At 41.8% G+C, this 18,020-nt stretch overlaps 1 protein-coding gene across 1 annotated transcript; it reads right to left on the reverse strand.

Moving 5' to 3' along the window:
• Positions 1 to 235: 235 nt before the first annotated feature.
• Positions 236 to 13,537, reverse strand: LOC117326279 (annexin A13-like). Its single transcript, XM_033882955.1, has 9 exons — positions 13,508 to 13,537; positions 12,291 to 12,369; positions 7,475 to 7,569; positions 6,917 to 7,030; positions 6,314 to 6,404; positions 5,622 to 5,770; positions 3,842 to 4,019; positions 2,962 to 3,074; positions 236 to 1,378 (listed from the first exon to the last, which is right to left on the reverse strand). The coding sequence occupies exons 1-9, from the start codon at positions 13,526 to 13,528 to the stop codon at positions 1,253 to 1,255; spliced, it is 966 nt and encodes a 321-aa protein (XP_033738846.1). The 5' UTR covers positions 13,529 to 13,537; the 3' UTR covers positions 236 to 1,252.
• Between the last annotated feature and the right edge of the window lie 4,483 nt (positions 13,538 to 18,020).

Here is an 18,020-nt window from a genome sequence, read left to right on the forward strand (position 1 = left end):
TCAACAAATCATATTTCCAAACATCGAAAAATTGTTCTCAAAACCATTTCACTCATTCAGGGACCGGACTAATTTCAGAACTTAAACAGTTGAAATGAATATCGTTGTTAGGTTGAAATTGACAACAATTAACACCACACTCACCTTCCCTAGATTATGACTACTAATTTCTAATCTTAACTGCAATTATTTACTGAGAAAATTTTATGTAGATAAATAACAATCATCAGTTCTTTTAATACAAATATTTATTAATTCTAAAATAAATAAATCAACAGTGCAATATAAAATAAAGATGAGATCGCTGAGAAACTTGGGCCTGTTCGTTTATGCGGACAAACCGGTTCGTCAGTTTTTAAAAATGTAATATTTCAAACATATATCTTGACGGACCTGCAAATGTTAATACCGGTCTTGGAAGTCTTTGTCAAGGCTCGTCTGAAAACAATATAAAATCACCAGGTCCGTCTTTATTTCATAAACGAACAACACCGGTCTAACTGGTCCATCCGTTTGGACCGCAAAAACAAAAACGGTCCTTCAGTTTTTTGGTTCATTGTCCTGTAGTACAGTGTATATTACCAGAGCACATCATATATTTGTTAACATAAGAGTTGTGGGATCAGAACAACGAAATCATATTAATGTAAACCACCCTGACCATCTAAAAACCAAACTAACAATTGACTCAACCTTAGAATTTATAATGTTGTATATAATGGACATAAAATTGCATTAGTAATGGGTCCTTCAAAAAGCGATGTAGGAAATAAATGTTGATTAATAACACAAAATCCTTTGTCTTTTCATTATGTTGTGACAGAAGGAATGTCATATATCTTTGTACCGGTATTTTTTTTACAAAAAAAAAAATCTGGACGTTTTCGTAATTGAAAGGTTTGACTCCATATTGACTGGAAAAACTGGGGCATGTTCAAATGTTTATACCGACAAATTAAACCAGTTGTTCTGTTTTTAAATGTAATATTTAAGGTACGGACCTGAAGATGATAATACAGGCCTTGAAAGTCTTTTTCAAACAATAAAATCACCAGGTCTGTCCTCATAACATAAACGAACAATTCTGGTCCAACCGGTCCAACAGTTTAGACTGCGATAAATGAAAACAGCCCTGTTGATATCACAGATGCCCCGGTACTTTCCAGTCACTCCTGAGAGTGTGTGCAGTCTATCTATTCTACGAATTCAAATTATCTATTTCCACGGTGACTTTTTCCTGTTCCCAATCTCACTAATTTGGATTCGTCAGCCTCACCAACAACTTGCGATAGTCGCCGCTAGTGTCGTCTGCTATGGCAGTTGGCAGAGCTTTCTTGTACATCTCCATATACTTTTCTCCAATGTCCTTCAGGTCAAGCTGTTAACAGGGACGACAAGAAATTCAGTTAGAATATACGTATAGCTTTATATAGCTCTTTAATCGTGAAATATCATTGACGAATCGAGATAAAACATTCATTTGTTGTTTTTTGATTTTTTTTTTTTTTCAAATCTCAAGATTTATTTCTATAAATTGCTAAAGAAACTGAGATAGCCCTATAATTGACTTCAATCTGAGAGAAATTTCCTCCCTGTCTGTCTTGTCTTTTCATCCGTTCATCTGTCAGTCCGTCCACTCAGTTTTCCACAGAAAGTTGGAATGTAACTTCAGTATGAGTAGCTACAGATCAAATTCGAGTTTCAGGGTTTTTGGGTCAAGGTCACTGTTACTATTTTTAGCAGGGGCTTGTAGGGGAGGGACATGTATTGCTTTAGCAATGCTCAGCATGCTTTTTGAAATTAAGAACTGTAACAAATTAAATCTGTGATAAGCCCTTGCTTGAAAATAACTCTACCCACACATATAGCATTGAACGACAATACATGCAGTTGTTGATTATCACAGTATAATTAGTAATATTCAATGGGAATTAATTTGATATAATCACACTCATTAAATATATATCGCGAAAATATTTGTATCAAAAATTATAATTTACATGAATACATATGGTATGCCTGTATAGGTATACATTGAAATGTACACATTTAATTACCAGTTTATGTGAGAATATACTGAGTAGGATATGTTGTACAAAATTTTAGACCCTCAAAATTCTTCCAAGGTGGAAAGTGGGCAAAGCACATTCAAACAATTTTCAACAAAGCATCAGAAGTATCCATACTTTTCCAAAACCTCAAAAAATCAGTAGATTGAAAATCTTTTTTATTTTGATGTACAATTTTTATATTAGGCCAATTTTAGAATATGCTAGTGTAGTTTTATGATGATTGTACAGAAAATGATGAAGTACTTCGAGAGTCAATTTAGTTAGATAGCAAAACTAATTAATGGTATTCATCGAGATACTTCACATACAAAGCGTTGTTAAGAACTACAGTGGGAAACATTAGCTGAAAGAAGATACAAACAAAAACTTGTTTTAATGTGCAAAAGTATAAAATATTACTCTTTTTAATACTGCCTATTTGATCAATTAATCAATGACAATTCAAATATCCAATATCAATTCAGGGAAAGTCGAATATTTAATCCACCTCTCTGCTAAACAGATAGTTATTTTACTATTTTTTACTATATATTTACTTTGAAATATTTTTCAGTGGCTTAATCTCAGAATCACCAGACTCTCAAAGACTTATCTCCCCTACATAATTATGTAGTGTGAATTTTTTCAACTTCTAAATGAGCAAAAATATTTCTATTTAAACTGTATTATCATATATTTGTTCGTAATATCTCTATGATTCTATTTAAATTGTTTATATGTTTAAATGTACATTATGAATATATAGGCATTAAGCATGTTGCTCAATCATTTTATGTAACAAACAAATTGATTGAGATGAAATGAAATGAAATGAAGCTCCTTCCAAATGGCTGTGAATTATTAGTGAAATTAAGTAACTATACAGGCTGTTGCTCGGGGACTAGCTTACCTCGGATCGGTCGACCACGATCTGCATGAGTCGTTCATCTTTGGTGCCCAGCCCCTCCATACACTTATACAGACATTCGGCAAAGTATGCTGGGGGATCCTTGATGAATTTTACTGGAATATACCCAAAAAAAGTTACAGTAATATTAATTGAATATTAATGATAATAACTTAGAGTTTTATATAGAGTTTTATATATCTCTATATCACCAGTGACATAGCTCTCACAAAGTGGTACACACCACAATTTCATTACGCCAGCAACACTCGGAGCTATGGCAAACCAAAGTGGAAAAAAGTCACTTTTTATGGATATCCATAATTCATTTCAAATATAGCCATAATTCATTTTTAAATATCCATAAATCGACTTATTGGATATTTAAAATTGAATTATGGATATCCATTATAATTCATTTTTGAATGTTCGTAATTCCTTGCTAATATCCATTAATGAATTATGGATATCCATTATTCAAGACGAATTATGAATATCCATAAATACATATTTATGGATATCAATAAATCAAATTAGTGATATTACAATTAATTATGGATATTTAGAACGAATTATGGATATCCATAAATAGTGACTTTTCCCCACTTTGGCTTGCCATACGGAACATCATTTTACATGTTTGTATTTTCAGTCAAACTTATGTGGCAAATTTGTGGCCAGGTTAAGATTATTTGTAAATATCACCTTGTTTTGTGTAAATGGCGACAAACTGGGAAGCACGTCAGTATTTTACCAGAAAAGTCGATTGCGAAGTATTGAAAAAGCGATTAATGCATCTCCATAAGCTGATATAAGCTTTCAACGACGCCAATCCAGTGATTCAGCACTAATAATAGTATTAGAATATAACAACTGTATTTACCTATAGCGAGGTAAGCCTCTTTGGTGTCCCCGCTGGTCTCCGACGCGATGACAGCCTCGATGTCTTGCTGGTGTTCCTGGCGGTACAGTTTAAAAACCTCCTGGAGATGTCCCACACCCCTCAGAGCTAAGACCTTGTTAAATACAGCCTCGTCTGTTCCCAGAACTTTTTCTCCAGCCTTCATTACGGGAAATATACACAATGTACTAGTGGTGTCTTGTATATTTACAAAATACAAATAAAATCATTTGGAGTGCGCCAAAAGTCTAAAGAATACTATTGCCCTGCATTTATTTGAAAATAATGACTTAAATGGAAAATTGGTACCACTTAATCATATCATCAGTTTCACACATTTTTGTCAATTTCAAGTTAAATCCTAACATACAAAAAATTCAAGATAACTATCTCTTTTGAGATAAATTTCCATATCATTTATCCTCCCTCTCGCCCCTCACCTTGTACAGGTCACGCCCCTTATCAAGTCTATGCCACACCCCTAACAGTGTCTATGCCACACCCCCTCACCTTATCTATGTCACACCCCTCACCTTGTCAATGCCACACCCCTAACAGTGTCAATGCCACACCCCTCACCTTGTCTATGTCACACCCCTCACCTTGTATATGCCACACCCCTCACCTTGTCTATGTCACACCCCTCACCTTGTATATGCCACACCCCTCACCTTGTCTATGCCACGCCCCCTCACATTGTCTATGTCACACACCCTCATCTTGTCTATACCACGCCCCCTCACATTGTCTATGTCACACACCCTCATCTTGTCTATACCGAGCCCCTCATCTTGTCTATGCCACGCCCCTCACATTGTATATGCCACACCCCCTCACCTTATCTATGCCACTCCCCTAACAGTGTCAATGCCACACCCCTCACATTATCTATGCCACTTCCCTCATCTTATCTATGCCACTCCCCTAACAGTGTCTATGCCACACCCCTCACATTATCTATGCCACACCCCTCACATTATCTATGCCACATCCCTTACCTTTTATATATAACACCTCTCCCCTTGTCTATGCCACGCCCCTCATCTTGTCTATACAACGCCCCTCATCTTGTCTATACCACGCCCCTCATCTTGTCTATACCACGCCCCCTCACCTTGTCTATGCCACACACCCTCATCTTGTCTATACAGCGCCCCTCATCTTGTCTATACCACGCCTCTCACCTTGTCTATGCCACGCCCCCTCACATTGTCTATGCCACACACCCTCATCTTGTCTATACAGCGCCCCACATCTTTATGTCACGCCTCTCACCTTGTCTATGCCACGCCCCCTCACATTGTCTATGCCATGCCCCCTCACCTTGTCTATGCCACACACCCTCATCTTGTCTATACAGCGCCCCTCATCTTGTCTATACCACGCCCCTCACATTGTATATGCCACGCCCCCTCACATTGTCTATGCCACACACCCTCATCTTGTCTATACAGCGCCCCTCATCTTTATGTCACGCCTCTCACCTTGTCTATGCCACGCCCCCTCACCTTGTCTATGCCATGCCCCTCATCTTGTCTATACAGCGCCCCTCATCTTGTCTATACCACGCCCCTCACATTGTCTATGCCACGCCCCCTCACATTGTCTATGCCACACACCCTCATCTTGTCTATACAGCGCCCCTCATCTTTATGTCACGCCTCTCACCTTGTCTATGCCACGCCCCCTCACCTTGTCTATGCCATGCCCCTCATCTTGTCTATGCCACGCCCCTCGTGTTGTCTATGCCACGCCCCCTCACCTCGTACAGATCCTGTACGTCCTGCCTGACGATGTCACTGTTCATGTACTGCTCCTCATTCCTATTTCCTTGGATCAGGGAAACAAGGATGTGCCGGAGGTGTCCGCTCGTCTCCGACACAACATCACTCTCCAGCTCACTTCCGAAAACTAAAGCCAGAAAATATCTGATTTCAGGTAAGGACAATCGCCGTCTTTTGGTAATCAGCATCGACGTAGATCTACATACTGTACATTGTATTACCATCAACATTACAAAAAAAAATCCCAGTCGTAAATATTAAGGTATAGCTATCACAGGGATATGACACAATACAATCACTGCAAAATAATGGCCGGGGCACCAAGATTTTTTGAACTGCATATTCAATTGTCAAGGAGAAGAAGAACATAGCATCATAGTTTGAAATTAACATGTCTTTCATAGAAATATATATCTTACTTTAATTAGATCTTACAGATATTAAGGTTATGTGGAATTGTTTGAACTCTTTGTATGAACATAAACAAAAAATATATAAATCTCCTACTACCAATCTACCCCAACACTTTTACCCACAAATTTTCTTTGACCCGTCCTCCACAAAAAAAAATCTGATTATGGTTCTATCTTCTTGCAAAAATATTCTCATTCCAAAGGGGTTGTACAAGGGTACAAATTGGCCCCCCCTCCTTTGAATTTATTTTTCTCACGTTTTTTGTACTCTGTTTTTATGGTCTGTATCTCTGAGTTAGACTTGGTACTTAAAATCTCAATGAGTCGGATTTCCTTGGTTCCTATACCCTGAAAGTAAAACGAAAATATGTTTTATTGTTTACTTTGATATAAATCATCAAGAATATTTAGTTGATTATGAGAAAGTTCAATTAGTATGTATGCTATGTGCAGTGTCCAAATTACAGTACGGCTACCTGTAGGGTGGGGGGGGGGACTAAACTGCTTGTCACAAAAATGCATAAAATGGCACAACGGTATAGTAATATACAGTACTGTAGCTAATAAACACCAAGGAATAAAACAATAGCAGTGTCCTTAAGGTGATCGGACAGAGACCTATATACTATATATATAGGTCTCTGGATCGGACAGGACAGATTTCCTTCAAGATGCAATTGATTATTTATCCATTTCAGATTCAAAAGATAAAAAAGAAACTCATGCTTTTTGAAAGTGATAATAGCGTAAAGTATTAAATTTTTGTATGTTATGAAAATAGACAATCGCCTATTCTTTTTTCACTTGATCATATTTACTCTTTGTCGACGATGTAAAGTAATTAAACCTGACAGACTGACCTTCATGGCCTTGTGGAGACACCAGGCATCGAAGTAACGGCTAGGCATCAGTAGGTATTGACACAGTTCTAGGAAATGGCCGCTCAACTCTCCCTTCAGTTCCTCTTCTAGATTCTAAAGAAAACAAACATCTGTGACATTAATCAGGCTAATACACTTTGCTGAAAAATGTTAAAATGTAAACGTTATTTATGTTACAACAACACTGCGAAACACGTAGCCCGCGTTTCCTCTGGCTCTTACACGGCCAGAGGAAACTCGGGGTACGAAACACGTTGTTCCAGCTTATATAATAAGGCTTGTTAGCCTAGATGCAAGATCCCGAGGGAGAAAACCGAATTACCCGAAGACACCCACATTATCGGACATGTGACTCTTTCCCTTTCCATTTCACAATCACGTGCGACATGTGACCCCCCTTCCTTTTCACTTTTCACATCCCATCGGGAAAATCGAATGCCAACATATGTATGAAGGTGAAAGGCGAATGGGTTGACACTGTGCCCCCCCCCCCCCCCCCAAAAAAAAATGCAATATTAATTATGGGGTGTAACTCACCGCCCCAAACATGACCTTGAACTTTTTCTTGATCTCTTGGCGTTGGTCGTTACAATGTCCTGCCAAGAGTTTGATGATAGCTTTCTCATCCGTACCTTTATAGAAATGTAAAAACTTACAATTCAGAACGCCCTGTTATTTTTATGAATGAACTAGTTTTAATTTAAACAATCTAAACACAGAAAAGGACTGCCTATTTCATCCGACTTTACATTTAAAATTCTTAATCAAACTTAGTCGAAGAATTGGGACTCTTTTCCAAATAGCAAAAGATTTTTCAAGAAATTTATGTTTTGGACCTAAAGGCCCACGGAATAAAATGAACTTGTTTGCTACTAACACGTTGAGGGGCTATCTATATATATCTTCCAAGGTATGCTAATGCGCACCACAGGGTATAGAGACAGTTACTGCTATTTTTAGCTGTAATGAAAATGAAAGGCATCCCTTCAGTCCTTTTGTATGTCATAATGCTTCTCTGACGAAACTTTTGATCACTGGACTTCAAGCCCCTACTTCACCCAGCCCATACTCCACCCAACCCCTACTCCATGCAACACTACTCCATCCAGCCCCTACTCCACCCAACCCCTATTCCGTCCAACACCTACTCCGCCCAGCCCCTACTCCAACCAGCCCCTACTCCAACCAGCCCCTACTCCACCCAGCCCCTACTCCACCCAACCCCTACTTCACCCAACCCTTACTCCATGCAACCCCTACTCCTCCAAGCCCCTTCTCCATCCAACCCCTACTCCATCCAACCCCTATTTCCCCCAACCCCTACTCCACCCAACTCCTACTCCACCCAGCCTCTACTCCACCCAGCCCCTACTCCACCCAACCCCTACTCCACCCAGCCCCTACTCCAACCAGCCCCTACTCCAACCAGCCCCTACTCCACCCAGCCCCTACTTCACCCAACCCCTACTCCACCCAGCCCCTACTCCAACCAGCCCCTACTCCACCACACCCCTACTCCACCACACCCCTACTCCACCCAACCCCTACTCCAACCCAGCCCCTACTCCACCCAACCCCTACTCCACCCAACCCCTACTCAATCCAAACTCTACTCCATCCAACCCCTACTCCACCTGACCCCTACTCCATCCAACTCCTACTCCACCAGCCCCTACTCCCCTACTCCGCCCAGTCCCCTACTCCACCCAGCCCCTACTCCATCCAACCCCTACTCCACCACACCCCTACTCCACCCAACCCCTACTTCACCTAACCCCTACTCCATCCAACCCCTACTCCACCCAACCCCTACTCAACCCAACCCCCTACTCCATCCAACCCCTACTCCACCACACCCCTACTTCACCTAACCCCTACTCCATCCAACCCCTACTCCATCCAACCCCTACTCCATCCAACCCCTACTCCACCTGACCCCTACTCCATCCAACCCCTACTCCATCCAACCCCTACTCCACCCAGCCCCTACTCCACCCAGCCCCTACTCCACCCAGTCCCTACTCCACCCAGCCCCTACTCCACCCAGTCCCTACTCCACCCAGCCCCTACTCCACCCAACCCCTACTTCACCCAACCCCTACTCCATCTAACCCTTACTCCATCCAGCCCCTACTCCATCCAACCCCCTACTCAACCCAACCCCTACTCCATCCAACCCCTACTCCACCCAACCCCTACTCCACCAGCCCCTACTCCACCCAGCCCCTACTCAACCCGACCCCTACTCCATCCAACCCCTACTCCACCCAGCCCCTACTCCATCCAACCCCTACTCCATCCAACCCCTACTCCATCCAACCCCTACTCCACCCAACCCATACTTCACCCAACCACTACTCCACCCAACCCCTACTCCACCCAGCCCCTACTCCACCCCAAACCCCTACTCCACCCAGCCCCTACTCCATCCAACCCCTACTCCATCCAACCCCTACTCCACCCAGCCCCTACTCCATCCAACCCCTACTCCATCCAACCCCTACTCCACCCAACCCCTACTCCATCCAACCCTACTCCACCCAGCCCCTACTCCATCCAACCCATACTTCACCCAACCACTACTCCACCCAACCCCTACTCCACCCAGCCCCTACTCCACCCAAACCCCTACTCCACCCAGCCCCTACTCCACCCAGCCCCTACTCCACCCAGCCCCTACTTCACCCAACCCCTACTCCATCTAACCCCTACTCCACCCAACCCCTACTCCACCCAACCCTTACTCCATCCAGCCCCTACTCCACCCAGCCCCTACTCCACCCAAACCCCTACTCCACCCAGCCCCTACTCCACCCAGCCCCTACTCCACCCAGCCCCTACTCCACCCAACCCTACTCCATCCAACCCATACTTCACCCAACCCCTACTCCATCCAACCCCTACTCCACCCAGCCCCTACTACACATAACCCCTACTCCATCCAACCCCTACTACACATAACCCCTACTCCATCCAACCCCTACTACACACAACCCATACTCCACCCAACCCCTACTACACATAACCCATACTCCATCCAACCCCTACTACACACAACCCCTACTCCACCAAACCCCTCCACCCAACCCCTACTACACATAACCCATACTCCATCCAACCCCTACTCCATCCAACCCTACTTCATGCTATCCCTACTCCATCCAACCCCTACTCCACCCAACCCCTACTCCACCCAACCCCTACTCCACCCAACCCCTACTCCATCCAACCCCTACTCCACCCAACCCCTACTCCATCCAACCCCTACTCCACCCAACCCCTACTCCACCCAACCCCTACTACACACAACCCCTACTCCACCCAACCCCTACTACACACAACCCCTACACCACCCAACCCCTACTCCATCCAACCCCTACTCCACCCAACACCTACTCAGCCCAGCCCCTACTCCACCCAGCCCTTACTCCACCCAACCCCTACTCCATCCAACCCCTACTCCGCCCAACCCCTACTCCGCCCAGCCCCTACTCCGCCCAGCCCCTACTCCATCCAACCCCTACCCCATCCAACCCCTACTCCGCCCAACCCCTACTCCGCCCAGCCCCTACTCCGCCCAGCCCCTACTCCATCCAGCCCCTACTCCATCCAGCCCCTACTCCATCCAACCCCTACCCCATCCAACCCATACTCCACCCAACCCCTACTCCAACCAACCCCTACTCCATCCAACCCCTACTCCATCCAACCCCTACACCACCCAACCCCTACTCCAACCAGCCCCTACTTCATCCAACCCATACTCCATCCAACCCCTACTTCATCCAACCCATACTCCACCCAGCCCCTACTCCATCCAACCCCTACTCCACCCAACCCCTACTCCACCCAGCCCCTACTCCACCCAGCCCCTACTCCACCCAACCCCTACTCCACCCAACCTCTACTCTTTCCAACCCCTACTCCACCAAATCCCTACTCCATCCAACCCCTTACTCCATCCAGCCCCTACTCCACCCAACCCCTACTCCACCCAACCCCTACTCCATCCAACCCCTACTCCACCCAGCCCCTACTCCACCCAACCCCTACTCCATCCAACCCTACTCCATCCAACCCCTACTACACACAACCCCTACACCACCCAACCCCTACTCCATCCAACCCCTACTCCACCCAACACCTACTCAGCCCAGCCCCTACTCCACCCAGCCCTTACTCCACCCAACCCCTACTCCATCCAACCCCTACTCCGCCCAACCCCTACTCCGCCCAGCCCCTACTCCGCCCAGCCCCTACTCCATCCAACCCCTACCCCATCCAACCCCTACTCCGCCCAACCCCTACTCCGCCCAGCCCCTACTCCGCCCAGCCCCTACTCCATCCAGCCCCTACTCCATCCAGCCCCTACTCCATCCAACCCCTACCCCATCCAACCCATACTCCACCCAACCCCTACTCCAACCAACCCCTACTCCATCCAACCCCTACTCCATCCAACCCCTACACCACCCAACCCCTACTCCAACCAGCCCCTACTTCATCCAACCCATACTCCATCCAACCCCTACTTCATCCAACCCATACTCCACCCAGCCCCTACTCCATCCAACCCCTACTCCACCCAACCCCTACTCCACCCAGCCCCTACTCCACCCAGCCCCTACTCCACCCAACCCCTACTCCACCCAACCTCTACTCTTTCCAACCCCTACTCCACCAAATCCCTACTCCATCCAACCCTTACTCCATCCAGCCCCTACTCCACCCAACCCCTACTCCACCCAACCCCTACTCCATCCAACCCCTACTCCACCCAGCCCCTACTCCACCCAACCCCTACTCCATCCAACCCTACTCCATCCAACCCCTACTCCACCCAGCCCCTACTCCACCTAGCCCCTACTCCATCCAACCCCTACTCCACCCAGACCCTACTCCACCCAACACCTACTCCATCCAACCCCTACTCCACCCAGCCCCTACTCCACCTAGCCCCTACTCCATCCAACCCCTACTCCACCCAGACCCTACTCTGATCTCTTGAATTGTCAGGTGAAAGTCCGTAAGGCGTAATAACGGATGCAAATCCCGTTAAGTAACTAAATACATGTCTGTCTAGTTCATTTTAAAACAATAATCATGATCTTGTTCCAAGTCCTTGTCTATAGAACACAAGCAGCGCGATTTCTTTACCCAAATGGACATCACTGAAAAACCTATATTGGGTTCGAACGAAAAACAACAGTTTTGTTCCCACGCAATATTTACTATGACGTCTGTCCCAGCCACATAATGAGTGAACATTTATATTACCATTAATCAAAATAATTTAATTATTTGTATATTGTATTATGAGTGATATAGAATCATATGACATATAAATTGTTACCGAATCCCTTCATTGCCTTATGGAATGCCTGGGCTGCATGTTCCGGGTTGAATTCTGGGCCACACCCCCTCACTGTTCCCTATGGTGTAAAACATTCACAAACATAATTCATACAGCTTGTAAAATTAACGAAAAAATAAAAGAAAAAAAAAGCTGATCTGACGCTGGCAAGTTAACGTGCTACCAAAAAAGTTTGACCTGGCGCTTGTAAATTCACACGCCACTAAAAACAGGTTGATCTGACGCTTGTAAATTAAGACGCCACAAAAAAAACAGGTTGATCTGACGCTTGTAAATTAACGCGCCATCAAAAACAGGTTGATCTGACGCCTGTAAATTAAGACGCCACAAAAAAAACAGGTTGATCTGACGCTTGTAAATTAACGCGCCATCAAAAACAGGTTGATCTGACGCTTGTAAATTAAGACGCCACAAAAAAAAACAGGTTGATCTGACGCTTGTAAATTAACGCGCCACCAAAAACAGGTTGATCTGACGCTTGTAAATGAACATGCCACAAAAAAACAACAGGTTGATCTGACGCTTGTAAATTAACGCGCCACCAAAAACAGGTTGATCTGACGCTTGTAAATTAACATGCCACAAAAAAAACAGGTTGATCTGACGCTTGTAAATTAACACGCCACAAAAAAACAGGTTGATCTCACGCTTGTAAATTAACACGCCACAAAAAAACAGGTTGATCTCACGCTTGTAAATTAACGCGCCACAAAAACAGGATTATCTCACGCTGGTTAATTAACACGCCACCAAAAACAGGAATATGCATTTTTAAAATTTGCGCCAGTATTGATCTTTAAAACAGGAACGATAACCCGTCGAGTAAGCCTAAATTAGCTGTTGAGGTTTTGTTATTATGATACATATCTACTGTCTTGATTGACTCAGAGCTATATTGTCACGTGATTACGTACATACATGTTAATCGACATTGTCCCCGTTATAACCTCAAACGTACACAGATCGTATCGGCTGTTGACGCAGGTTGTTTACATGTTGTTTACAATGGGTTGTTTACATTAGATACCATGGTTAATGTCCGAGAATTTCGATAGTACTTGACAGTTTTCCGAGAAAACGCCACATAATGTTAAGTGTGTATGCCCCATTGTCTTCTGGACATGTCTGTGACGTGTCTCATTACATTCAAGTGATGTCGTGCATAAACGCATAGTGCAGTTACATGTACAACTCACCTCGCAATATGACGCCGCCATTTTTATGTTTAGATTATCTACCTTTCTCTGTTGACACACGTGATGCCGATGTGTAATGAAGCGATGATGCGCATACATGTACATACAAGCCGGTGCTGACACTTTATTGGTATTAAATAAATAAATAAATAAATAAATAAAAGTGCTCAACGATATTTTGTAGACTGTATTGTAGCCTTCTATTTCCTTCACACGTAAAATGTGATAATCACAAAGCATAGTTAGCTTAATGAAGCTTAAATGTCATAAACAAAACAAAAGCGTTTCTTTAATTCGATTTACTTATTTTCAAATTTATAGTTACATATTTTAAGAATTATATGAAGCGTTGCTGAATTAAATATTTGTTGTTATTATTTAATTGTTTACATTGTGTCTTTGTTATATTTTTGTTTTGTTTCTATATTCTTGTAAGCTATGCATAATTATACTTTTATTATTCATATTGCATCATCGTTATTCATACTATATCTCTGTCAATTTCATTTAGTGTATTTCTTAATTATTTTTGTACAGTTGTATGTTAATTATTCTAATCATATATTTCGATATTTTAATTATTTTTGATATTTTATTTATTTCTGATATTTTTAATATTTTTTATTATTTTTGATATTTTAACTATTTTTGATATTTTAATTAGTTTTGATATTTTGATTTATTTTGATATCTTAATTAATTTTTGATATTTTAATTATCTTTGGTATTCATACCGTGTTATTCGATATTTTCATGTTATGATCTTCTCTAGAATTTTAAAAATCTACACCGCGTCAGACTTGGCGAGTCTTATTTAAATTAGATATAATTAAAATTGGATGTTTAGTAAACTCCGTAAGATAAGAGAACGTTAAACCCCGCCAATAAAGAGGCGACTAAAATCGGGTCACTAGAAGAGCTATAAAATACCTAGGATCTGGTTGATTTCTGTGTTTCCTGTCTATCGTTTCTCTCTTCTCTTTGTGTCTGTTCTTGACGTTCCCCTAGACTTCATGAGATTTCATGTTTCAAAAATTCACTGTTGAGGAAAATTTTAAAGCATTACCTCATTCATGATTCACCAGCTAGTTTCCGTTCGAAGTACATATGCATGCAGTTCTAGATATCAAAATATATAAGATTTTTACTACATTACCTCCGTACAGCTCGGTCAATTTTCTCCCAAGTTCCATCTTCTATTGATTGTTTATGATTCAACATTCTATAAACAATTATTTTTATTATCCAAATATATTTTTTCCAAAACATAACTCTTCTTTGTCAATTTTAAAGTGACAAATACTTTTTTCAGAGTCGCGTTGCGTTTATATATGATTTACTCATTCGCTTAAAGAACCGTCCTTTAAGCTGCTTTTCTTGATGTCACCATGTAAATTTCATTCTACTACTTTATTTCCGCTTGATATAGTTATCATTGAGAGTTATTTTTCAGATTTTCACATCTAATTTTGTCCAGTAATCAATTCTGTATATGACTTATTGCACGTAGTTGTAACCATAGGGACTTGAGAATTAGTTACAGTCTACATGTATTTGGACCTTCCCTAGTGTGTATAGCACATTTTCAGACTTTTCTTTTGGGTGGTAGGGGGGAGGGGGAGGGGCTAGTTCTGCATATATGAACACGCGGGTGTCATTTTTACCGAATTTTAATCTACGCCCCCCCCCCTCAAAAACGTCTGGAAATGTGCTATACACACTAGGGGAGGTCCAAATACATGTAGACTGTAACTAATTCTCAAGTCCCTGTGGTTGTAAACTGCACCATTTAATGGCGAGTCCTAGATGGACCAAACAGCTGAATGAAGTAGTTTTATATTCATGTTTCGGAATATACATGTACCTCAATGTGGCCAAGCTGGCTGACGAGCAATGATATGTTCCTTGAGCGAAACTTAGGCGCTATTCCTTGGAGCGTGATTTCAAAGTTATCCTGGTTTTTAAAAATGGCCCAACACTGCCTGCCGGTTTTCGTTGATAGATTTGATTGATGTAACCTAAATCGTGCGAATATTAATTTCTTGATTAAATCTGAAAACAATTCTGCGCGAATTCAAAGCTATCATATTTGATATTTTGATGTTATGAGCATACCATCTGAGTTCTCTTCCCACATTCAATTGCAGATTTCACCTTAGGTAAACATATCTCACGTTGCTTTTGCACAATCTCAAGGAATGATCCATCTTCCATAGGTTCGATACTATTACATGAACTCAGGGTTGCAATGATGGAGGTAGGATGTAAGAATTTAAAGCCACATACTCACGAAGAAACATATATCAATGTTTACATTTTGAGCTTTTTACAGTTTTCGGACTTGATACATACCTAACAGACTATCGTGAATCAGAAACTGAAGGAAAATGTGTATTTATGAAAGTATACTGGGAATTCCCAAAAATTATAACTGTGGTTGCCGGACCAAGCTTCTCTGAAAATTAGTCCCACAATGCAAAGGCGAGTTTTACAGTCCATACAAAATGGCGGAACGCCGCAAGCGTGGAACTGCGAAAACGCAGACAGATTCTGCCTAAAAAAAAAGACACAAAAGTGTGTGGAATCGGCAAAATCCGAGTATTTCCTTAGGAAAGGAAATGATTCGTTGGAGGAGAAAAAGGAATAGACTCGAATTCTGATTTTCCGGACGTCTATTGGATTGCTGGTTAGCTTTTGAACATCGTCAACTTCACCGATCTAAGATTTTATCGATGTTTTGTTGTATGCATATTGCTACATTTTAAAATTAAGTGTTTAAATGTAAACTATGTTTGTATATGTTGTTCAGGTACCTGGGTATTACGCGAATATTCTGTTAATATGTTTAAATGAAAACATTATTAGACAAAGTTCACGTATGCTCGATATGTAAACAACGGCCATGTGTGTAGGTAATAGATACATAATGGGTACGAGTGATGTATCGGATATATCACACGAGTGCGTAGCACGAGTGTGATATATGCGATACGTCACGAGTACCCATTTTGTATCTGTTTTATCCAATGGCAGCCGAGGTTTTGTCACCCACGTGCCTAGGGGTGGAGCTATAAAATTGATCAGAACCTGTCACTGTGATATGTTTCCCGCCAATTTCTGACACGTTTTGTTTTCTGTCACAGTAGCCCATTCATTTCTGGTGAGACTGTCAACCATGACTGATCATGTACTGATCACTGATGTCGATGTGTTCACTGACCTCGACGATATAACATTATCACAGGCCGTAGATAAGTATGAGTATGAACTTGAAGATAGTGACACGGTAGCTACTGACATTGGAATAGTTGATACCAAGGAATTAGCTCAGCCAATTGTTGTAAATGAACTGAATGGTAATGTGAAAAACATGTGAAAGGCTGCAGGATTCGAGGGAATTTACATAAACCATTCCGGAAAAAGGACCTGCGCTACTTCCCTTTACCAAGCAGGTAAGTCTAAAATCATATCGTTTGAACAAATTGTGAAATGAAATATTTTTCGTAAATTTCGACGTTCACAATGTCACAAAATCCTTTCAAAATCCGTGAAATTGTTTAAAGAAATCAATGAATCGGTTAATCGGTATTTTTATCCACTCGTCTTGTTATCATTTTCATCACGATTTTGTTTATGATAGGATTTTTGTGCAACGAAAGTATATTGTTACATTTAGCGTAATCTGTATAACCATTTTTTTTAAATGACTGAAATTTTATATGTAATCATGTAATGTATGCTTTTTTTTACTGACCTGTTAAAATAGATTTTACTTAATAAAATATGAACAGGGTTTTATATTCTGTTTGGTCAGGTTTTGATGAATAACTCATTATGGACAGAACGGTACATCGCAGCAGGGCTGTACGTGCATACAAGGTGAAGAAAGAAGACAGAACATTTCTAAACGGCACTCGTATTTCATTAAATTTTGTTTGAAATGCATTTCCTGTCTTTGTTCATTTGTCACGCCTACATTTGAAATTGGCCCCGCCTCAAGACTGAGGCATGGACCAATCAGAAATGCCATGTGATATTTCAGATATCACATATGTGATATTTGAAATATCACATAGTATGCAATATATCGCCAACAAAAGATCAAAGAAAAACCGAGGCGTCATTGGATAATTTATGTGTAGTGCACGTTGTTATAGACTCGTTCTCGGCTCCGTTACAAATCTCGCTATAAATATAAATGCAGCGAGTTATTTTTCGGCATAGCCGTATAATATTCTTTTGGCCCGGATATGACGCGACAGGTGGCGTTACTGGTCAAGATGAAGTATGTGATTGGTCAATGTAGCGGTCAATGCAAAATGCAGATATGCAGTTAAAAACGAAACAAAGTTAAGATTTAATGCAAGCTGGATAAGTGGTGTATCTTTTCAAATGACATATTAATAAAATTATATTCCTGATTCAAATGCAGTCTTATTATCACCAAAAATGATTCAAACTGATACAATTTTGTTATCTGTCCTGAAACACATTAGTTCGTTCTTTTTTTTTT

This window comes from Pecten maximus, chromosome 4, assembly GCF_902652985.1.
Source record: "Pecten maximus chromosome 4, xPecMax1.1, whole genome shotgun sequence".
NCBI lineage: Eukaryota > Metazoa > Mollusca > Bivalvia > Pectinida > Pectinidae > Pecten > Pecten maximus.